Source organism: Canis aureus, chromosome 18 (genome assembly GCF_053574225.1).
Source record: "Canis aureus isolate CA01 chromosome 18, VMU_Caureus_v.1.0, whole genome shotgun sequence".
In the NCBI taxonomy this organism is placed as follows: domain Eukaryota; kingdom Metazoa; phylum Chordata; class Mammalia; order Carnivora; family Canidae; genus Canis; species Canis aureus.
Genome location: NC_135628.1, coordinates 16,816,655 through 16,841,865, shown reverse-complemented (window position 1 = coordinate 16,841,865; position 25,211 = coordinate 16,816,655). Strand labels below are relative to the sequence as shown.

At 38.3% G+C, this 25,211-nt stretch overlaps 1 protein-coding gene across 3 annotated transcripts in view; it reads left to right on the top strand.

Moving 5' to 3' along the window:
* Positions 1–1,825: 1,825 nt before the first annotated feature.
* PPP1R17 (protein phosphatase 1 regulatory subunit 17) overlaps positions 1,826–25,211 on the top strand; it is a 41,555-nt gene continuing 18,169 nt past the window's right edge. The window contains exon 1 of one of the 3 annotated variants that reach the window (XM_077856300.1): positions 1,826–2,007. In XM_077856300.1, coding sequence (XP_077712426.1) covers positions 1,994–2,007 — 14 coding nt within the window. In that variant the 5' untranslated portion in view covers positions 1,826–1,993. Of the gene's footprint in view, positions 2,008–23,632; positions 23,832–25,211 lie in introns of those variants that run through there. The other 2 variants (XM_077856301.1, XM_077856299.1) reach the window with 2 other exon arrangements.

Genomic DNA, 25,211 nt, shown 5'->3' with positions numbered 1-25,211 from the left:
GAGAAGGAGAAACAAGTAGAGACCAGGTCTGATAGGGTCTATTAAGCCCAGAGGTTGGGGGGGCTGGAGCTAGGATTTTATTTTGAATGTAAAGAGAAGTCATTGGAGGGTTTGAAGTAGGATAGTGACAGGATGTGAGGCATATTAAGATGAGTCTGGCCACCTCGTGGGTGATTGACTCAGGGAGCATAAGGGGAAGCAGAGAGACCAGCCAAAACTTAACACTCAGAAAAATAGGAGATTTCTTTATTCTTTCCTTTCCTCCCCCGCTTATCTGTTCTTTTCTGCTCTTCTCTTCTTTTTATCATAAACAAAAGACAAGGTCACTTTATATTTAGCAGAACAGTTCTCATGAGTTATCCCAGAAAAAGACACTAGCCAAAATATTTGACCCTCTGTTAACCTTTAATATCTCTAACAAGTTGTACATCGCTGGTCACAGGAGAACAGTCTAGAAATAATGAAAAATTTAGACGACTTTTATATAATTAGTCCATATAAAAAAAACACCATTATCCCAATTTAGTATCAAAACCTGCTTTTCACTCCAAATAGCACTGCCAAGGTAAAACTTAGACCACTTCATGTGTCTGTGACAACTCTTTCCACACCAGTTTCCTAGCTCACAGCAGCCAAATGATTTTCCTACATCACAAACAAACCCCAGTCTTCGGGGTTATATTTGGAAAACGAACAATAAGGCATCTGTAGAAAAACAGCATTTGCATTAGATTCCTCTTCTTGCCTAAGGGGTTATTTGCATTGTGCAAGCTCAAGTGGGTGGCAAAGAATAGGCAGGCTTTGTTAGACCATTACTCATGTAATGAGATTCGATGCCTGCTATTCAACACAATTTTCAGTGGGCACTTTCCCTGGGGTTAAATTGCTGCCTACAGACATTTTGATTATCAAATATAATTTAAAAATAAAAGACCGCAAAGTGCCCCCCAGCTCCGCCTTTCCCACCCCCACCCCTACCCCCACCCTTGCATTTCCTGTTCTTCAATTTATCTCATAAAGGAGATTTGCTCAGCAGAATACTATGCTCAACCTTGGAGTGTCTGAGTCTCGCCTGGGACTCCTCCAGCCCTCCTCCCATCCCACAACAAGTCCCAAGGTGTCTCTCCAGCTGACCCAGATATTTCTATGTCAAGAGCCAATCAACCTTGAAAGTATGAGTGATTTGACACCTAGTGTTTCAGCCAGCTCCAAACATTCATATTGCACATGCCTACTCCTCCATAAGGTTGAGCCACACCCAAGCACTGGTGACTGTACCCACTTCAGAGCCTATTTATCAATTCTAAACCTGCCCCTGCTTCAGTGCAATTTTCCTCCAGTTTCTCTCTTCTATGATCCTGCACTTCTCCCTGTGAACTTTGTTTTGCCCTAATCTCTCTGATAACTTTTGTCTTATTATTGTCTTCTAGAGAAATCAAGCAATGCTTTAAAGTAGACTGGCAAGAAACCTTAGAACTTCAGGGGAGCCTGGGTGGCTCAGTGAATCAAGCGTCTGCCTTCTGCTTGGGTCATCATCCCAGGGTCCTGGGATTGAGGCCCTTCTTCCCCTCCCTTTCCCTCTGCCTGCTACTCTGCCTGCTTGTGCTTTCTCTCTCTCTCTCTCTCTCTCTCTCTCTCTCAAATAAAATAAATAAAAAAAGAACTTCCAGCCCAGGCCCTGTCTATAAACTGCTATGAGACTCTTACCACGTCTGTCACAAAGCTCCTTTGTACCTCACTGGTCACTAATTTCCTTGTGCCATGATCATAATGGCTCTGAACCTACTTTGCATTCCCCACCCCATCCCTCACCCATCACCAAACTGGGGCACACTGGAATTCTGGCTGTCTTCAACATCATGCCTGGGCTGAAGGGAATCATGGGTCCCTGTTCAGACCCTCTGTCCACCTAAGTCTACCATGCTGGCATTTCTGTTGTATCCACTCCATATACCCACGGGACAGACACATAGGTGGTCAACCAGAAGCTCAAATGGGAAGCAAGCTGTAAGTCCCCTGTGCTCTGAGATTCCCAAACCTCTGTCAGGGAATCCCAGAGATCTAACAGGGACCTAACAAGGCAATATTAGCGAAATCAAACATATATACTTTTGACTCTTTTTTTTCTTCATTCTTCTTCTTTTTTTTTCTTTCCTGGTTTTTAATAGCCTTTTCACGTTCTTTGTACATGTTTGGGAGTGTAGAAATAAGCAAAGAGCACTCACATGAGAGTGAGCAAAGACTATTCCTTTCAGAGCCTGCTATAACAAGAAGTCAGCCACCATCACTTGTGTTTGGCAGTGACTCAGGGGTAGGCAGGCAAGTGGGAAAGCTTTGTAGTGAAATAAAAGAAAGCCTTCAAGTGTGCTCTGGGTGGGAATTGTTGGCATGGTGAAGCTGGAAATGAACTAACTATAAGTGGGACATCCCTATGTTTCCTGCATTTAGCCTTGACTAACAATGCATACAATATTAGAAAATACCCTTATGGTCTTGCAGTGGGAAAATATTTCTTAAACAGGATACATACTGGACAAGTCAGAAATCAAAATAATTCACATCTGACTTCAATAAAAGACAACATGAAAAGAGAAAAAACTCACAAAACACTGATGATATTTGCTTCACATATCCTTGGTACAGATTAAAATCCAAAACGGATTTCTTAAAAAAACTAATATGAATCAATAATGAAAAGAAGGATAAGGGTTAAAAGTTGTCAAAATACATGAACAAGAGAAAGAGTAAATGTCTCATAACATGTGAAATTATACTTAACCTCACTGGTAACCAACAAAATGCAAAATAAAACCACAAGATAAAATTCTAACTCATCAGATTGGTAAACATTTAAATAGTGGATCACACAGTGATATTGAATATGGAAAAAACAGAATCTAAAACACCACTAATAAAAAGTATTCTGGGGTGCCTGGGTGGCTCAGTCAGTTAAGGGTCTGCCTTCAGTTTGGGTCATGATCTTGGGGTTCTGGAATCAAGCCCCACATCAGGCTCCCTGTTTAATGGGGAGTCTGCTTCTACTTCTTCCTCTGGCTCCTTCTCTCTTTCTCTCATTCTCTCTCTCTCTCTCTCTCTCTCTCTCTTTCACACACACAAACAAATAGATAAAATCTTAAAAAAGAAAAGAATGTATTCTACTACAGGAACTTTGGAAAAGAGTCTGTAATTACCTGAAAGAGTCCAACCTGGGCATACCCTATCACACAGATATTTCATTGCCAGGAGTATATCTTTGAGAAACTCTTATACATATGGATCAAAAAATATGAGTAAGAATGTTTCCAGAAGCATTGCTTCCTTGCAAAAAATCAGAAATAATCCAAATGTTCATCAATAGTAGCATAGATGAATGAACCACAGAATAGTTGTTCAATGAAATACTATGCAACAGTGAAAAATGAATGAATTATAGCTACTTGTTGCCTCTTTGTCCTCAGATCTATTCCTTGCCCTGTTGCAAACTACATTTTCTGGATTCCTTTGCCAACTGACTTCTGGTTAGATGTGCATCCTCCCCAATCAGATATACAAGACGGAAGCTGGAGAGTGGAAGGAAACAGAAATCCAGGTTATTTCTCTCTCTCTCTTTTTTTTTTTTCTCTGTTTTAGTGGACTTCTTCTAGGATGGGCCACATCTCTGCCATTCTCCACCAGACGATTCTTTTCTCTATGGCTTCAGCTCTTGACACAGTTCTAGGTCTCACCAGATGGCATGGTTCTGGGCTGAGGGTAGACTCCCTGCTATATCCTTCCCACCCTAGTGGTGGAGGGTCTTTGTGCTGTTGCTAAAAGCTGGTTTGCTTCATCATCCTCTACTTCTGGGCTCTTTTATCGTCCATGGAACTAATGCCCTGTATTAAATTTCTTTTGTTTCATACCTAGAGTGCTGTTTGTTTTTCTGTTCTTTAACCAATACATACAACTTATTACATCACAAGTGGATCTGAAAAAGCTTTTTTAAAAAAAAATTTAAAAAGCAAATCGTAATAGAATACCATTAATATACTTGCACTTACATAGGCTCCATAAGTATGCAAGAATAATATATCGGTTAGAGATATAAACATATGCTAAATTTATAAAGAAAAAACATTGGAAAACGTCAGCAGTGGAGGTGTAGTTCTGAATCTTACTAAATTACCTTTTAAAAAGAAAATACATGACAAGGTAACAGAATAGCAAAGCCAAAATCCACTGACATCTACAACAAAGTAGGTGACAAGGTACCCTTCTAAAGAACCCAGTACAGGGATCCCTGGGTGGCGCAGCGGTTTGGCGCCTGCCTTTGGCCCAGGGCGCCATCCTGGAGACCCGGGATCGAATCCCACATCGGGCTCCCGGTGCATGGAGCCTGCTTCTCCCTCTGCCTATGTCTCTGCCTCTCTCTCTCTCTCTGTGACTATCATAAATAAATAAAAATTAAAAAAAAAAAAGAACCCAGTACAATGAATGTATCTCAGAACTACTGCCTGAGACACAGATGAGAATATTTCACCACTGTTTCCCATCTCCCAGAGTTGTCCCAGAAGATATTAATGCCTTGTTAATAGCACAATGCTTTCAGGTTTGCACATGTGCCAGAATGGCTGAGTAGCCTCCTGCAGATGCTCCACATGGCAGTGGCAGAGAAGCCCACGGCAAAGAGCAAGAGATACTCCAGTGCAGCTGAGCCAAGGGCTGTCAAGAACAGTGAGAGAAAAGTGGTGGGTGAACTGAAGTCAAAGATACATCCAATACAAACCCTGAAGCTTGCCAATAAAAAAAAAAAAAAATTCATTTTAAGTATATATGGAACATTCAGGAAATTTAGCAATAGTTGAGGCCACAAAGGAAACCTCAGTAAACTCCCAAGGACAGATATGGTACAAAGAGCATTTTTTACTTCAATGAAATAAAACTAGAAATCAATTTCAAATAATAATAGTTTTAAGAGATATAAACACATGCACATCTCTGAATCAGGGAGGAAATACAAAACAAAATCACAAAAGTTCTTAAAAATGACAAAAAGGAAAACATTACGCATCAGAAGCCGTGATGTACAGTTAAAGCATTAATGAGAAGGAAAATGACATATATGTATGCTATATAAATAAATAAGTATACATATGCAAGAGCATATGCATGTATAAATACCATATACATAAATTAACTACCAACTCCAAAAGTAGAAGGAAAAAGATAGTAAACCAAAATAAAGCCAAAAGAAGGAACTAATAAGATAAAAACTAAATATAATGAGTTAAAAAAAAAACCAGGAAAATAAATAAATAACAGTATTTATTCTACTAATTAGAATTCTATTAATTAGAATGAGTTATTCTAGATATTTTATCTAGAATTATCAGATAAATACAAAGCTGTTTCTTCGGATAAAATAAGTGAAATAGACGAACCATTAGTCAACTAATTAAGCAGGCAAAATGGGGAAATGACTGAGAAGGAGCGTCAATCAAGGACTTCTAACAAATCCTAAGAAATGACTGCAAAGGATGACCATTAGTCATTAGATGGTACTCCATCTTCCCCAGGGCAGTTCATGTCTGCTGTCCCAGTATCACTTCCACTGATCACACACTTTAGATCTCAGTTGGAAAATGTTTTTTTGGTCACCCTAATTTTGCACAGCTCTCTGTATAAATTTGGAAACCCAAATTGAAATGAATAATTTTGTAAATGCTATAAGCAGCAAAATTAACCACAGCAGAGACAGAAAGTATATATAGGATAATTACCTTGGAAGACAAAGAGAAGTTGGTTACATGGATTCTCCCCAAATATGCACCAAGACCAGAAAGTTTCACAAGGAAATTCTACCAAACTTTTCAAAGATCAAATAATAGTAATGTTACTTAAATTATTCCAGAACACAATGAAAGTAGAAAGACTTCCAAACTCAGTTATGAAAGAAGCAGATTGACATTGAAACTTCAAAAAGATTATACCAAAAAAGAAAATAAACCATTCTCACTTATAAATATCAATGCCAACAACTTAAACTATTAGCCAATAGAATCCATGGCACAATAAAAAAAAAAAAGTATATATTCTAAGTGGTCTCCCCTCCCAGGAGGGGAGCATGTTAAATAGTAGGAAATCTTTTAAAAAATTCAGCATATCAATAAAGCTAAGGAGAAAAATTGTATTTTTGTCTTCATAGATGCAGAAAAATTATTTTATGAAACTCAGAATAAACCCATTAAAAAAAACCCTCGATAATATAAAAATTAATGGATGCTTCCTCAATAACTCAATAACCAGTGTGGTACCGCACATATTGGAAAATTTCTAGAATTTCCCTCTAAAGACAGGAAAACAATGCCTACTATCTCCTCAACTATTAAAACATTGTTTTCATATTATATCAGGCAATGCTATTTGTAGAGGCTGCTTTTAGGTAACGGGCTTGAGCAATGGGAGCCTGACTGAGTAAGGTAAAAGGGCCCATAGTGGCCACTGGGGTGAATGCAAACAGGCTCAATTAGGTGACCCACCTCAAAATATCCATAAGCCCTAGCTGACCAATGGACTATTGAAAACCAGGCACAAAAAAAGAAAAAAAAAAAAAAAGAAAGAAAAGAAAACCAGGCACAGTTACCAAAAATGGAAAAGTCTGTATATTCCTTAACTACAGCTCCCACACCACTGCCTCCTGGTAGATAGAGTCTCAGCTTTGCTGTCCTGCCCACAGCTCCCTTGGAGTATATTCAATAAACTTCTATCTCCCCTTTTCTGCCTTGAGTGAATTCTTTCAGCACCAGCTGGCCTCCACTGATGGGGTCACCCCATACTACGAATAAAGAGAAAAAAATTAGAGATACATGAATTGCAAAGAAAGAGCAATATCTCTCTTACAGATGACATAATTATATATCAGAGAACCCCAAAGAATTGATAGGAAAACTGCAAAACCTCAAGTTTAATAAAATAGCACATTTTAAAATTAACACATAAAAATCAATACCTTTCATATGGATAAAAAACTAGTTAGAAAACATAAAAGAAAAAGTCTTATCTGCAATAGCAAAAATAAAATACTCACATATACTAAAGCATAAACTTAACAAGAAATATTCACAAACTATATGAAAATAACTAAGATAGTCCTAAAAGACAAAAAAAAAAAGTAGATCTGAAACTCATAAAGATATGATGTCAGTTCCCTCCTAAATTATTTATGAATTCCACTCAATTCTATAAAAATGCCACTTTTCTGGAGGAGGTAAATTAAATATCAAGTTCTCTGGAAAAAAATAAATGTGCAGGGGCCCCTGGGTGGCTCAGTGGTTGAGCGTCTGCCTTTGGCTCAGGTCGTGATCCTGGGGTCCCAGGATCGAGTCCCACATCGGGTTCCCTGCATGGAGCCTGCTTCTCCCTCTGCCTATGTCCCTGCCTCTCTCTCTCTGTCTCTCGTGAATAAATAAATAAAATCTTTATTAAATAAATAAATAAATAAATAAATAAATAAATAAATAAATAAACAAGCAAGGATAGTCGGAAAACCCCTAAAAAATAAGAACAATGAGACAAGGGATATTAGAACCTTACCAGGTATTAGGACATGTTATAAAGTACATATATGTGTGTGTGTATATATATATATATATATATATATATATATATACACACACATAAAGCTACATATATATGTATATATGTATGTATATGTAGCTGTATATATGTGTGTGTATATAAAGGTGACATCTCGAAATGAAGGTGCAGGAAGGGAGTAGACTTTTAAATAAGTGGATAAGTAGAGAGTCATATGGAAAAAGCTGAAATTGAACCCAGTTCTTTTAGGATAGCCCAGTTTCTTTCTTTCTTTTTTTTTTTTTTTTTTTGATAGCCCAGTTTCTAAATGAATCAGATACTTAAATGTCAAAAAACAAAACCATAAAAATATTTTTTTAGAGGTTGGAGAATTATCCTGTAATCTGAACGTAGAGAAATTTTTACTATGATATATGATATAAATTCCAGAAGCAATAAGGAAAAAAATTGATATATTTGACTATATAACTTTTAAAAAAAATTCTACATGGCAAAAAGGAAGCAAATTTAAAAATAAATGGCAAGTTTGGCAAACATATTTGCAACCTCTATTGTAAATAAAGAGGAAACAACCCTAACATAAAAGCTACTAAGAAAAGTGACATCAGAAGGATGAATGGATTGCTCACAGAAAAGAAATATGAATGTCTCTTAACTATATGAAAGAATATTCAATTTCACTCTAATGAAAGAAATTAGGAATATATTGAGATGTCATTTTGGCAAAAATCCCAAAATTTGACAGCAATTCTGTTAATTGGCTATGAGAAAACAGACAGTACCAGTGTGACCATAAAAGTGTAGTATAGAGGGTTCCCCTTTTTCCACATCCTCATCAACACCTGTTGGTGGGAATGCAAACTGGAGCAGCCATTCTGGAAAACAGTAAGAAGGTACCTCAAAAAGTTAAAAATAGAACTACCCTATGATCCAGCAATTGCACTATTGAGTATTTACCCAAGAGATACAAAAATACTGATCTGAAAGTTACATGTACCCCCATGTTTATAGCAGCATTATCAATAGCCAAATTATGAAAAAAAAATCCAGGTGTCCATCCACTGAAGAATGGATAAAGAAAATGTGATATATATATTATATATATAATGGAATATTATTCAGCCATAAAGAAGGATGAAATCATGCCATTTGCAACATCATGGATGGAGCTAGAGAATTGTATGCTAAGTGAAATAAATCAGTCAGAGAAAGACAGATACTGTATGATTTCTCTCATATGTAAAATCTAAGAAATGAAAGAAATGAACATGGCAGGGCGGGGGGCAAAGAAACAACCCAGGAAACAGATTCTTAACTACAGAGAACAAACTGAGGATTACTGGAGGGGAGGTGGGTGGAGAGTGGATTAAATAAGTGATGGGCATTAAGGAGGACGCTTGTGTTGGACACTGGGTGTTGTGTGTAAGTGATGAATCACTAAATTTGACACTTAAAACTAATATTACACTGTATGTTAACTAACTGGAATTAAAACACAAACTGGGGGGGGGGGGGTAGTGTAATATAGAGCCCAGAGTTAAATGTCTTTTCCTTTTGACCCAATCATGTCACTTTTAGGAATCTTCTCCAAAATAAGATATAGAGCATTTACATCACTCCCAGGATGTTTTTTATGTTCAGTTAGCAACCTTCCTACCATAAGCAACTTTCTGATTTTTTACATGATAAGTTAGACTTGTTTGTTCTTGAATTTAATGTAAAATACAATCATACTCTAGGTTATCTGGATTCTTTGCCCCACCCCCACCCCCACAGATTCATTTATATCATTTGGTGCAGTAGTTGTTCACTCCTTTTTACTGTAGTGTAGCATCCCACTGAGTGAGTTAAGCCATAATTTGTTTATCCATTTTCCTGTTGGTAGACATTGGGCTGTATCTGCTTTGGCTTTTTTCTGAAAATTTGTTGAAAAGTCTTTTCTCATTGAACTGCTTTGGCAGCCTTGTCAAAAATCAATTTGTGATAGAAGTTTATGGATCCATCTGGTCAATTTCATTAATCAATTTATCTCTCTTTGCTATCTCTATGCCAGTGGGTCCCAACCAGGGTGATTTCGCTCCGCCCTTAGAGGGACAGAGGGAAGGAGGCATTGGATAATGTGTGGATAAATTTATTCATTGTAACAATTCAGAGAGGGGGTGGCTATTGGTATCTAGTAAATAGTGGCCAAAGATGCCGCTTAACATCCTGCAGTGTAAAGGACAATGCCCACAACAAAGAATTATCTAGCCCAAAATGTTAAAAGTGCCAAGGCTGAGAAACATCGGTCCACACCAATACAACACTGCCCTAATTATGGTAGCTATATAGTAAGTCTTAAAATCAAGGGGTGTCTGAGTGACATAATCAGTTAAGCATCCAGCTCTCAGTTTCAGTCCAGGTTGTGATCGCAGGATAGTGATCCCAGGTCAAGAAATCGAGCCCCATATTGAGCTTCAAGCTCAGTGCAGTCTACTTGAGACTCTCTCTTCTGTCCCTCCCACCTGCTCACTCTCTCTCTCTCTCAAATAAATAAATAAATCTTCTTAAAAATCAAAATAAAATGACAATAAAATCAAGTAGTGTAAGTCCTCCAACTTTGTTCTTTTTCAAGATTATTTTGGTCATTCAAACCTTAGGATCTTGAATGGGAATTGCATTGAATCCTTAGATAAACGGAGAACCCAGTCGTCTTAACAATACTAAGTCATCCAATCCGTGAACATGCTCCTGGCTGCTGTATCAGTTGATAGATTTTTTTTTTTTCGTGTAATGTCCTTGCCTAGTTTTTGTATGAAAATTATGCTGGCCCTATGGAATGTTTTGGGAAGTGTTCCCTTCTTTCTATTTTCTGAAAGATTTTATGTAAACTCAGTATTATTTCTATCTTCAATGTTGGTAAATTTAGCAGTGAAGCCATCTGGACTGGCAGTTTTTCTTTGTGCAGGATTTTAATTATGAATTAAATTTCCTTATAGACGAAAGGCTATTCAGATTTTCTACTTTTTTTTCTTGCATTCATTTTGGTAATTTGTGTCATTAAGCATTGCTTTAATGACACTCCACAAATGACACTCTCCAAATTTTTATCATTCAGTTCAAAAAAGTTGTCTTTGATTTTTATTTCTTGTATAATGGACAATTTTGAAATTTGTGTCTTAATCATCAACTATTTGATGGTTTTCCAAACATTGTGAGTTCTTTATTTCTAATTTCATTCCACGCTGGCCAGAAAATATACTCTGTATTATTTCAATCCTTAGAAATTAAGGATGTGTGTGTGCCTGTGTGTTTATGGTCCAGCATATAGTCTATACTGGGAATGTCCCATATGCTCGTGAAAAGAATGTGTTGTTGAGTGGAACATTCTAAAATGTCAGTTAATTTAATTTGGTTGATAATATTATTCAAGCCTTCTGTATTTCTATTTTTTTAAAGATTTTATTTATTTATTTGAGAGAGTGAGAAAGCAAGAGACCGAGCACTAGCAGAAAGAGGGGGCTGGGAAGGGGCCAAGGAGGAGGGAGAAGCAGACTCCCCACTGAGCAGGAGGCCCAACACTGGGCTCCATCCCAAGACCCTGGGATCATGACCATGAGCTGAAGGCAGATGCTTAACCAACTGAGCCTCCCAGGGATTCCCTCTTCTGTATTGCTGTTTTTTTCTACTTATACTATTAATTACTGATAGAGGGTTAAATCTCTAACTATAATGGTAAAATATTTAACTATAATTGTGGATTTCTCTCTATTCTTTTACTTCTGTCAGTTATTATTTCTTAAACCCTGTTACTAGGAACCTATATACTTATGACTTATGTGTATTCTTGATTAATTGAACTTTTGTCATTACAAAATGTCCCTCTTTAGTGCTTCTTGTCCTCAAGTATACTATGTCTGATATTAATATTCTCATTTGAGCTTTCTTACATCTACTCTGACCTATTTTCCCCCAATTTTTTCCTTTTATTCTATTTGTGTATTTATATATAAGGTCTGTCCCTTATAAACCATATATAGTTTGACCTTTCTTTTTCATGCAGTTGGACAATCTCTGCTTTTTAATTTGAGTGTTCATTTCCTTCATATTTATTTCACTTTTACAAATATGGTTCATTTTAATTCTACAATCTTAATATTTGCCAAGTAGCCCCTCTGTTCTTTGTTCCATTTACCCTCTATTCCTGCCTTCTTTTGAATTATTTCTTGAAATTCCATTTCATCACAGCTCTCAATTTACTAGAGACTCCAATTTGTTTTTTTAAGTTATTGTTTCATGATTTGTAATATGCAACTTTAATACATTACAATCTACTTTCTAATTTTATTATGTTATTTTACATACAATGTAAGAATCTTACAACATATTCTTCCCATTACCTCTCTTCCAACCTTTGTTATTATAGAGTCATACATTTTACTTCTGTATGATATAATCTCAACAATAAATTGTTATTCTTTATGTTTTCACTACCCCATTGTCACCTTAAAAAAATAAGGAGTGAGAAAAATAGGGGCACCTGGGTGGCTCAGTCAGTTAAACATCTGACTCTTGATGTTGGATCAGGTTATGATCTCAGGGTTGTGAGACCGAGCCCGACCTCAGGCTCTGTGCTGGGCATGAAGGGCATGGAGTCTGCTTTAGATTCTTTCTCTCCCTCTGCCTGTCCCTCCCACTCATGTTTTCTCTCTCTCTCTCTCAAAACTCAAAAAAAGAAAAAAAATGAGAAGAATAGATTTTATGTTTGTTCACGTTTACTATTTCCATGGGTCATATTTCTTGCTTTTTTGCATGCCTCACAATGTTTTACCATATGCCAGACAACATGGGTAAAAGAACAATAGAAACCAATGTAAATAATATTTGCCCTAAGAAAAAGGCATACTTATTCTTTTGTCATACACCAACATAGGGGCCTAAATAAATCTAACCTGACGTCAAGCTGGGTTGGGACTTTGTTAATAGCTTTTATTCACCACTGACTCCAGATATTTTTAGGGTAGTATAAGGACCTTCTCTTCACCAGGACTTGAGCTTGATGCATTAATGATTTCAAGATCTCTTTAAGATTCGCTGTCCAGCTGCTCCCCTTCAGCACTGTAGGAGAGCTCTCTCTGCTCAACAGCTCAGCTTTCAGCTTTTTGAGTCATTGGGGGCTTCTGTAAGATCTCTCTCCATCCTGCTGCCCTAATTTGAACCTTTCACAGTCTCTAAGGTCTACGTGGTGATGGTCTGAAGTGCACTGGAGTGATTTCTTTTGGTTTTCCTGCTCTGCTCTTTGCATTCATTCTGTGGGCTCCTGCCTTGGACTAAGTGATGGCCCCAGTGCCTCAAGGAAAATTCTCTTCCCTCCCCTGCCCTGCATGCAGCTTTCAGTGGAGTGGACCACTATACTTAACTTGGAGATGGTGCCATAAGTCTTAAATAAAATATCTTGGCTTTCCTCCAGCCCTCCTGCCCTGCCCCAGCCAGAAGCACACTATCTATCCCCTTGCACTCAAGGCAAAACCCATGGGAAAGTGTAGTGCTCTCTGGCCAGGGTTCTAATTCACCCCTCCAGCTCCTATCCAGCCATTACAATTTCTTTTCATTTATAGCAAATTTTTCTTTCTCCTCTCCTTTCCCAAGTGGTAAAGGCAGCCACTCCTCTATTTTCTCCTAGGAAAGATTAATCACTTTCTCTAATTTTTAGCTTATTTAGCTTTCTTTGCATCCTCGACTCTCTGATAGGTTAAAAAAATCTATGATTTTTGTGGCTTATCTTGTTTGTTCTCATTTTTAAGACCTTGCAATTTTCCATATTCTAACAGCAGAATTCTCTCTCCACCTTCAATTTTAATGAATGCACTTTGAATAGTCACGGAATCTTAACCTCTTATAAATGTTCTCATACATAATTTTCAAAGTTCTACAGAACCTCCAAATATACCTTTTGTCTAAATTGATCCAGGAGATTCTTATTTGACAAGTTAAACTTGATTTTACTATTAATGAGAAAGAGAAAATAAAAGATGAAGCAAAGAAAAGGGAAGAGGATGAGTGTTTGTTAGGTGTCTGCTATAAGGTAAGCATATCAGATGTGTTTGCGGTGTTCTCTCTCTTAATACTGATCACAACCGTATATTACTGCCTCCATTTTATAGGTAGGAGGCTGAGGTCACAGAAACTAAATTGCCTGTGCTCACCAGGGTGTAATTCGACAGGATGGAATCTAAGCCCAGTTTTCTCTAATTCCACATCTTGTCTTTCTTTCCTAGAATGTTATATGCTCAAGACAAGAACATTTATAGGGAAGAGCAAGGAAGTCATGTAGTTAGTAGTGGGTGACCAGGATGAAGAGGTAACACAGAATCAGATCACATGAACCTTGATTCTAGTTGTAGATGTTTGAAATTGACCTCAAAGGCAATTGGTATCATTTTAATTTCCTGGATTGTGATGGGAAGATGAGAAAAGCTTTCCGGGAAACACTGGCAGAGACAAGAGCTGGTTGACTCAGTCTTCACACTGTGTGTACCACCAATCCAAACCCAAATGAACACATGATCTAGTAATAACCATGTGCTTGTTTGCAAATGCAGCTTAGAAGCAGATCCTGTAACTTCCCCTTCTCATAAGAGTGTACCCCCAGGGCCACTCCTCTGTAGGCATTCTAGAGCTGCTGCTGCCAAGCCAGGGTGGACTGGACAGACAGGAGGAGGGGCCAGAGCTCTGCCTAGAGGCCCTTGCCAGAAACCACGTAGCTGACCTTCTCACTGGCAACAGGCTGGAGAGTTTCCCACTGGGCTTTATGAAGGTAGTAATATGAGGCATGTAATTTCCTTGAAATCAAGTACAGAAGTTATAGCTGCTATTTTAAATACATGCTGGGTTTAAAATTTGCTTTCACATATTCCTAAATTGTGTGCCATTTTTCATGCAGTTGAAACTAAAGAGGCAAAGTCCCAAAACTTAAAAAAAAATTCCACATCGTAAAAACCTGAGTCAACACTTTTCCTTATGCTCATAGAGTTAATGAACTTACTTATTAATATTTTTGTAGCACAATTCAAACATGATAACCCTTCATTTAACTACTTCTCCCTGAGCAACAGAAGCTTTAAACTACATTGCACATACCTTAAAATTCTATGTGCCCTTTGGGAAAATATATGTGCTTGCTCCCTCTGTGTTTAGAAACCCCCATAAACAGTGTGGCGTGTCTGCCACTATTACCATCTGGTAGCTGACATCAATTCCCTCGCTGGTTTCCTCCAACAAGGCAGCCTTATATGAACACTTGCAGTAACATTTGACAGGCTTTGGTGACACAGTGGGGATTAGGCTCAGTTCCTTTATTTTCCTGCCTCTCTGGTAGAGGTTTCTCAGAATTCAGGAAAGTCTCAGATTTGGAGAACTCATAACAGCTTAGCTGGAAGGAAACAAGCATGGAAATGGAGATGAATTTGTTCTCCACAGGCCTATTCATTCTCACGTGCTGTGAGAGATAACCAGTGACCAGAGAGTATTCGGGCGCCCTTAATGACTTAGAGCTGCATTAGTCAGCATATTTTCAGCATGTTTTTCATCTTTAGTACACTTACTTAATCGAGCATCAGAGAAGCCATGATAGAATTAATATTCAAGCAAAGCTTTGGATTAGTAACCGAATAAAAGCCACATGGCTCCCTTGCTGTTCTTCTGAGTGTTGATCACCATTTTATATAGTAGCCAGATGTCCAGCTTTGAGAGCATGTTACTCAAAAAGAATAAAATAGCTTGATTTTCAGAAGGGAGCAAATGATGGATCAGATTTGTTTGTTTCACTGATGCAGGAGAATAGAAGAGCATGAAGCATGGAAAGACCACCAATGCAGCTGAGGGAAGTGTCACACCCATGAAAGAGCAAGGTAGAGGCGAGAACACTGGCTCAGGAGAGGAAAGACCTGGGTTCAAGTCACTCTTTGCTTTTAGTAGCTGTTCAGCCTTGACAAGTGATCTAAGTCTCCGAAAATCAGGTTTTCAATCTGTAACCTAAAATAACATATACTTGATAGAGATGTGATGAGAATTAACCAGAATATAGTTAGATTGAAATAGGAACTTAATAAAATGTAGCTAGATCAGAGTGACTGCTGTTTAGATCAGAGTAATGCTCAACATCAGTCAATGTGATTACGTCCCATTCAGTCAAAATGCTGCTCAAAGTTAATGGGACTTTGGCTCAAGGACCTCATAGCTCTAAATTTCTATTGGAAAAGACAAATCAATACAAGCCAGGACCTGGAGACTAGATAGAAATGCGTCCAAGTGGAGCAAGTCTTAGAACTGAATTGGCTGCAGGGAATGAGAGAAAATCAAGGTAGAGATAAAAAAGAGATAAAAAAATGGGGTATATGTGAAAATGAGGATATAGCATAAATCAAATATCTAGTCAAGCATCAGAAGACGTCAGTGTCAGGTCCTGACAGGTGAGTAGCATATCATGAGAGGCATTCAGGCAGCCAGCTGATATTGGAAAATAGGGACAAACCTACCCCCTTTATTTTTTTTAAAGATTTTTATTTATTTATTTAGTTAGTTAGTTAGTTAGTTAGTTAGTTAGTTAGTGATTGAGAAGAGAGAGAGTTCATACAAGCAGGGGGAGAAGCAGGCAGGAGAGGGAGAAGCAGACTCCCTACCAAGTAGGGAGCCTGATGCAGGGCTCATTCCCAGGATGCTGGGATCATGACCTGAGCTAAAGGCAGACGCTTAACCATTGAGCCACCCAGGTACCCCAACCCACTCCATTTCAATGCAATTCACCCACATTCCTGGGAAGATGTTATTATCAAGGCCAAAATACCAGAAATAATTCAAAGTTTTATTTAAAATTTGATTGTTCCTTTTACCCTTGGAGTGGTATGCTTCCTGTTGCTCAGCTGCACCGTCTTGTCCACGTGAGGGACAACCGTTGCACACAGTGAGACTTTCACTTATGTAAATAAAAAGTGTTTGGGTAAATCCAAAAAAGAAAAATTGATTGTTCTTAAAACCACATATAACATTGTCCCTATAGAAAGGCCGGAATTTTTTGCTCTTTCTCGGAAAGATAGGTAAGTAACTGCTGTATTCTTCCAAATTTCAAAATTTGGCTGTCCTTGGCCATCATCCTCTCCCATAATCCATGTAAGGAATTTTGAGATTGTGGTGACACTGTATTTTATTTGCCACACTGTCTAAGGATGTTAGGCAGTGCTTAACACACTTCCTGCACATAATTCCTCAACATTCAGCTGGATTGATGGATGGGTAGTTAAATGGATGATGGATAGCTGAAAACATTATCACTCTTTTGTCTAGATTATCTTTTTCTGCCTTTCACTCAAAATCAATCTTCTCTCTTCAAAGACCTCACTTTATCTCCAAAGAAACCGATCCTTGCTGCTTTCCTGATGATCCCACTTGACTCAGGTCTGCAAAAATGCACATTGTGTCCATAATTTTTTCTGTGTCTGTCTACCTTCATTTCTACCAGATTATGAGCTCCTAAAAGGTAGGGACTGAATCATATTTATGTTTAACTCTTTAACCAGGGGTTAACTTAATATCAGGCATGACATCGAGTTATAATTTCAAAACTAAAGGCATCAGAAAAATCTTGACAACAGCCCGGAAGAAATGACAAATCACACATAGAGGAATATCAATTTAGATTATAGAAAATTTCTCATTTGAAACCATAGATGTCAGAGGAAGTAGCGTAATATTCTTCAAGTATTGAAATAAAAAAAAAAAGAAAGAAAACCTGTCCATTTCAAACCTATATCTGGTGATATTATCCTTCAGGAATTAAAGGGAAATAAATGCACTCTCTGACAATGGAAAACTAAAAAAAAATGTGGTGCTATCAAATACATTCTTTAAAATTTAACTGAAGTAAGTTCTTCTAACAGAAAAGAAATGATAAAAGAATCTCAGAGCATCCGGAAAGAAGAAAGAACATTGGAAAGAATAGAAATATGGAAGTTTATAAGAGCCTAACTTTTTCCTTATGAGTTTTATGAAATAATATTTGATGATTAAAACAAAAATTAGAACACCATTTGTTATTTTAGACAATGATGCTTAAAAGCGGGGAAGGGAAGGGATGTAAGTGAAACTCAGGTTTCCACACTTCACTTGAAGCATTAAAGTGCTGATACCAGTAGACTGTTAGTCTTAATGTTTCTGAATGTTTTTATGCATGTTTATGTCTGAGATTAATATTTAAGGCAGTGGACTTTGACTAACTCAGACTGTCCCCCTTATCTGTATGGGCCACATCCAATCAGTTGATGGCTCAAATAGAACAAAAATAACCTCCCCTAAATGAGGAGATTCTGCTAGCAGATGGCCTTTATACTTGAATGGCCTGAGTCTCTAGCCTAACAGCCCACCCTGAAGATTTTAGACACACCAGCTTCCATAACCACATGAGCCAATTCCTTAAAACAAATCCTTTTCAATGTATATATTGGTTCTGTTTCTCTGGAGAACCCTGACTAATACAGAGATATGCTCAAACAGTCTCTAAATAAACGAAGATGGAATCCTAAAACATGCTCAATTGACTTGAAGGAAAGGCAAGAAAAAAGAAACAGAGGAATAAGAATCAGAAGAAACAAAAAGAAAACAAGTAATAAAAAGTCAGAGTTAAATGCCAATATATCAATAATTATCTTAAATGTAAATGGTCTAAATATATCAAATAACAGAGATGAAGAATGTCTACCCAACTATATGCTGCTTATGAGAAATTCCCTTCCAATTCAACAATATAGATAAGTTGAACATAGAAGGATGGAAGAAGATATGCACTGCAACCAATTTTTAAAAAGCATGAGTGTCATATTAATATGACCAAATAGACTTCACAACAACAAAAATTTACTAGAAACAAAGAGGAGCATTACAAATAATGGGATCCCTGGGTGGCGCAGCAGTTTGGCGCCTGCCTTTGGCCCAGGGTGCGATCCTGGAGACCCGGGATCGAATCCCACATCGGGCTCCTGGTGCATGGAGCCTGCTTCTCCCTGTGCCTGTGTCTCTGCCTCTCTCTCTCTCTCTGTGTGACTATCATAAATAAATAAAAATTTAAAAAATAACAGAATTAATATATCAGGAAGACATAATGATCCTAATTGCCTAAGCACCAGATGACAGTCTCAGACACATAAAGCATACTAACAGAATTGAAAGGAGAAATAGACAAATCAAAATAAAAGTTGGAGACTGCAACACTCCTGTCTCTGCAACTAGACAAAAAGTTATCAAAGAAATTGAAGATGTAAACAACACAATGAACAATATCTAACTGAAAAATATAGAACACCTCCATATACATTTTTTTCAAGAAATCATAGAATATTCACCAAGATAGACTATTTCTTGGGCCATAAGAAAAGCCTCCAAATTTAAAAGAATTGATATTATATAAAGTGTGCTCTCTAACCACAGTAGAACCAAACTAGAAATCAGCAACAGAAAGATAATAGAAAAATCTGTAAACATGTGGAAATTAAATAACACACTTTTAAATAACCCATGAATCAAAAGAGAAGTTTGAAAAAATATTTTAAATACCTAAAGTTAAATTTAAAAAGCTATAGCACATCAAAATATGTGGAATGCAGCTAAAGCAGTGTTGAGAGGGAAATTTATATCATTAGTGCTTACATTCAAAATGAAGAAAGGTCTCAAATCAGTAACCTAAGTTCCTACCTCAAGAAACCAGTAAAAGAAAGACAAGATAAATTCAAAGCAAGCAGAAAAGGAGAAGCAATACACATAAGAGCAGAAATCAATTAAATTGAAAATAGGAAAACAATAAAGAAAATCAATGAAACACAACTGGTTCTTTGGGGGAAAAAATCAATAAAATTGATAGGCCTTTAGCAAAACTGATGAGAATAGAAGGCACAAATCATCCAAATCAAGAATGAAATAGGGAGTATCTCTATCCTACAGCCATTGAAAAGATAACAAAGGAACAACTTTATGCTCATTCAATAATTTAGAAGAAATGGACCATTCCTTGAAAAACCACCAACTACCAAAATTTAACCAAGATGAAATATAGTCCTGGAATCAGTAAAGAAGTTGAATTTGTAATTTGAAGGCTCCCCAAAGAATTTTCTAGGCCCAGATGGTTTTAATGGAAAATCTACTAAACATCTGAATAGGACAACACCAGCTTATCATAGTTTCTTCCAGGAAGTGAAAGAAAAAGGAATACTTCCCAAGGCATTATATAAGGTCAGCACTAATTAGCGAAACCAGCAAACAACAGCACAAAAGACAGTATATCTATCTCTTTGTTTATTTCATGTACATCTGTAATTATTTCTAATAAACAAATAACATTATCTCTCTTTTCAATAAGCATTTATTAAGTATTTGGTAGTTAATTCCTGAAATGTTGAATGTTTTTCATTTTTAATCCAATGAGAATAAATGATATCAGAATTTATTGATTAATTCTAATAATCTTCTGTTACCTAGAGCTAAAAGGTATTCAGAACTGCCCAAAGCAAAGACATAGACATTTATTTACCAGAAAATATTGATCTAAAACAGTTATTTCTCCTCTCTAATGGCTGAAAGAGACAACCAAAGAGATCTAGCGAGATGTCTGGGATAAAACCAGCCTGCAAATTTTCAGTGAGCTTGCTTTCACACACACTCTCTCTCTCTTTCTCTCTCTCTCTGTCCCTTGATTGGGAAACTAGAGTCCCATCACCCCTCAACACAGAAACTGCCTTAGATTGATTTTGGAAGGCAAATATTTCAAGTGCACACTTGATAGGCTATTGACTAAAATAAATTGTCTGGAAATGTTCATCACTGTGATCATTCTCATTCGTAAAGATTGAATATTTGTGATTAAAATGAAAATATATTCATTTAAAGCTAGTTACCATTAGCCATCCATCAGGAATGAAGCCAGAAGCCAATTGAGCCACACATCAGGGGCTCTTGGACCTACAAATCATGTCATGGACACAATGGCTCCTTGCACTTTACACTCGGAGCTTTGTAGGCCAAGGGGTCTATGACTTCAACACTGCACATATGTAGCTGTTATTTAGAGCTCTCTGAGGTATAGATTTACATTACCATCTGCCATCTCAGTTGCTGTTTACATCTGCCTTAAAAGGAGGAAGGGGGTTGGGCATAATCAATTAAAGTGTTTGTAGAAAGCCCTGGGAAAAAAACACCACCACCACAACACCCTGAACTTGGGATAAGTACACATGTCCATCCAAAAAGGAAGTAAGCAATTCATACTCTCTTCTTTCTTTGAAATATTCCCTTTGAGTTGGGGAAATTAAGTGACAAAAGAGTGTTTTAAAATTCCTAACACTTCAGCTTTTCTGAAGAGCTTCAGAAATATTCTCAACTATATATGTTTTAAAATTTATTCATAAATGTATTGGTAAATGAGACGTAATATAAATTTAACACTTTTGCTCTGTGAAAGACTCTGTTAGGAGTTTGAAAAGACAGACCATAAACTGGGAGAAAGAATTTGCAAAGCTATATTTCTTATAAAGGACTAGTATCTAGAATACATAAGAAATTCTTAAAACTCAACAGTAAAAAAACAAACAAACAATCCAGTTAGAAAATGAGCAAAAGACATGAAGAGACATTTCACCAAAGAAACATAAAGATGGTAAATAAACTCACAAAAAGAGGTTTAACATCATCAGTCTGCAGGGGAATACAAGTTAAAACCACCATGAGATAGCACTATATGCCTAGAAGAATGACTTTAAACAATTATAATAACACTGAATACTGGCAAGTAGGCAGAGAAACTGGATCACTCATAAATGGCTGGTGGAAATATAAAATGGTGGAGCCACTTATATTTATATTTCCAGTGGAGCCACTTTATATTTATATTTCCAGTGGAGCCACTGGAAAACAGTTTGGCAATTTCTTATAAAATTAAACATGCAACTGCCATACTAGCCACCAATTGCACTCCTGGACATTTATCCCAGAGAAATGAATATTCACATTAATATAAAAGTCTATACATGAATTTTTTAACAACTTTATTTGTAATAGCCAAACACTAGAAACAATGCAGATGCCCTACAACAGGTGAATGCTTACATGTTGGTACATACCATGGAATATTAGGCAGCAATTAAAAAGGAACAACTTGGATGAATCACCGGGAATAATGCTGGGCTGGGGCAGGGGGGCGGGGGGGCGGGCGGAGAAGTCAAATCCAAAAAAAATTGTACTGTATGATTCCATGTATATAACATTTTAGAAATAACAATATAGAAATGGAGAACGGGTTAGAGGTTGCAGGGGTTAAGGAGTGGGTGGGAGCTAAGAGAATAAGGAATGGGATGGGAGGCAGAGCAACATGAGTAATTCTTGTGGTGATGGGACTGTCCTATATCTTGACTGTATCAATACCAATATACCAGTTGAGATACTGTCCTCCAGTTTTACAAAATGGTACCGTTGGAAGAAATTGCTTAAAGGGTACAGGAGGCTTCTCTGTATTGTTTCTTATAACTGTGTGTGAATCTAAATTATCTCAAAAAATGTTTAATATTAAAAAAGAAGTGAAGAGTTTAGGAAATAAAGTGTATTTTTTCTACTCAAGTTTGGAAATAAAGATGCTGCTAACCCACTGGCCAAAAAGGCTGTTGATAAGAAGATAAAGCAGATGGTTGGGAACAGAGAGCTGCTTCTAGGGACTTTCTCTTAGCATCCAGAGCCCCCCTTTCTAGCCAGGAGCATTACTTTTTGGTAATGCTTTCATCTCTTACAAGGATGTTCCACTAAGGACCAAGACAAACTGGATCCAACAAGGAAGCCTGCTCCCTGCCAATTTGTGACTTTGGCCTCTGAATAAATTCTAATCCTGGGAGTCAACCTCAGGATGAGTTTAATACCATCCCAGCCCTATTTCTGGGATGCTGGAAAATGGAAAGGGGGAATGAACCACTCAATACTGGTGACTAACAGGTGTTGAAGCCAGTGAGGGACTTCTCAAGATCTGCCCTGCATGCAGCCTTTGGAAGGTGAGGAACCCACATGCCTGGATTCCACTCATACCTCTTCTGTGAGTACTAGCTGTTGGGTATCACTGGCCCCTGATCTTCTGGCTGCCCTCAGGGGACTTAAGCCCCTCCGGCTGATCCCTACTTCATCCCCTACACTAACCTTCCAGCTCTTCATGCCCAGATCACTGATTCTAAACTGCTCCTCTGATCAGCATAGGACATTTCCTCCAGTGAACTTGCCCCAAACACAGAGCCTGCCTCTCCGTATGACAGCACAGCACACTCACAGCCTTGCTTCAGCATCCTGGAGTGAATTCCTCATATTAAAACATTTGATTTCATTCCTCTGAAGCAACAACTTTTTCCTGGCCTCCACACCCCAACCTAGATGGTGATGGCTGCTTTCTTCTCTCTGGGCTGTTCTCTCCAAAATGCTCTTTTTGGTCAGCCGTACTGCCAATTGGTTAGGAGCATGGCCTCTACCTCCGATTGCCCAGTTCAAACTCTAGCCTTACCACTTTCTAACAGTGAGGTCTTATGCAGATGATTTATCAAGTCGGCCCCCCATCAGTGAAATGCGGATGATGACGGCCTCTTCTCTGGCAAGAGTGTTACAAAGATGAAATGAGTCAGTAGGTGTAAAGAAGGGTGCCTCGCACATGGGAAGCCTTAAGTAAATGCCAGTGATTGCTATTCTTCTCACCCTGATACCACTCTGAGAGGCCCAGGTGGTGAGTGAAAGTGTCTTGAATTTAATCTCAAGTAGATTTGAGGGTTAAAATTAACTGTGGTGTCTTTTGGGCAAGTCACGTAATCTGTGCCTCACCTTCCCTATTTGCAGTCAGGCCAAACAACAACAACAACAACAAAAAAAAAAAAACCCTACTCCATAGGGTTGTTTCAGAGATTGAAGGGTCTAGCTGGCTTGTCTGATCTCTTCAGCCTTGCACACGAGGTACTCAAAGCACAATTCTGTATTATGTTTTCAAAATAGACAATTATTGCAGTCGGGAGCAGCAGCTAGATCAGTCCTCCTTCCCTCTCCATCCCCCTTGCCCTGGCGCCTGTGAAACGGAGCATCCCCATGGCAACAGAGGCAGCTGGTCCCTTGATAAGAGGAGCTGGAGCCGGGCTGCAGCCACTGCTGCAGAGAAGCCGGCCCAGCTTCAGGGAGGAGGCTTGCCCTCCCCATCTCTCGCCTTATCCCGGCACCTGCACTGATTGGTAAGTGCTTCAGATTTTTACTCCAAAAACTTTTGTGGCAAGAAAAGCAAATTTCCAATAAGTCACAGCTTCTCTATGGTTGCTGGGACAAAGAGGTCTGCTGCTGGTGAAGCAAGGGGAGGGGAGGGGGTGCCGGGGCAGGGGTGTGTTTTGTGGAGCCAGGCTAAACTGGGGCTAGGTGGGGAGCAGGAAAAGTCGTCACCTTCAAGACATGTTTTCTAAGAGAAGTAGAGTCCCGGATTTCGTGAAAATCACAGCTCTCAAAAATTAGGTTACTAAATTTCGAGAACGGTGGTGTATCCGCATATCCGCACAGTGTGGGAGGCTTATCTTCTAAGGCTGGGGAGAGTGGGCTTACCAAAGAAATCTTTCCATGCCCTACTTCAAGTAAGAGTCACTCCTCGAGGAATACTGCAAATTTAGTCTTTTAATGAACAAACTTGATTTTACACCGTAGTACTTTTTGACCTGAATTAAATCCTCTAGTTAGAAAGAGATGTGACAAAGGATATGAATTTTACATAATCAGACGCCACATTGAGCTGTGGACATAACCTTCTCATTTTTTATTCCATCAAGTAAATCCAGAGATGATTACTTTGGGGAAATTCTTTAGAGTTTTTTAGAATTTCATCATGACTAGGCGAAGTGTCAGCTCGCTCCTGAGAGTCAGTAACACCATGTTCCCCAGACTTGGAAAGGGGTGTCCTGCCCTTGGCTTGTAACTTGGATTGCTCTAATCTCATTATTAGCTTCAGAGGAAGCCAGAGATGGGGCAAGGACCTGGTTCCAGTGGTTCAGTTGAGATATACATGTTGTAAACCCAAGGGGAGGGCAGCGAAAACAAACAAAGCAACCTACACTTCTTCAAGTGCCAGCATGCGCAGCAATCTGGGTTGGAAGCTTTACACACGCTGTATCGTGAATACTTTCAATCCTGGAGAAGAGCCACCATCAGCCCATTTTACAGATGTGGAAACTAAGTTTCCAGGAGGACGTACCACTTTCCCAAGTTCGCTCAGCTAGGGAGTGGTGCAAGTAACCAAACATTTGCTTCTTCCACCCCATATTGCACCAAATGCTTGCAATCAGTGACCTTGAGTTAAACTTCATATTCTAACATCCAACCAAGAATCCTACTGGGTATTAAGAGAAAGGACAAAGTGACCAGACCCACTTCTGACCTCAGACTGAACTGACCAATGTTATTTAGCTGAGGAACTGGTATAACTGCCCTAAAGGAGGAGCTGGCGCTGCGCTCCTGGAGGCGGCTCCCCCTTCGGCTTCAGCAGCCTGCCTTGGCCTGTCTGTCCTTCCACAAAGTGGTGGAGGTCCTTCCCAGGCCCCTGATCTCCCAGTTCCTGTTCTCAAAAGAGAAAG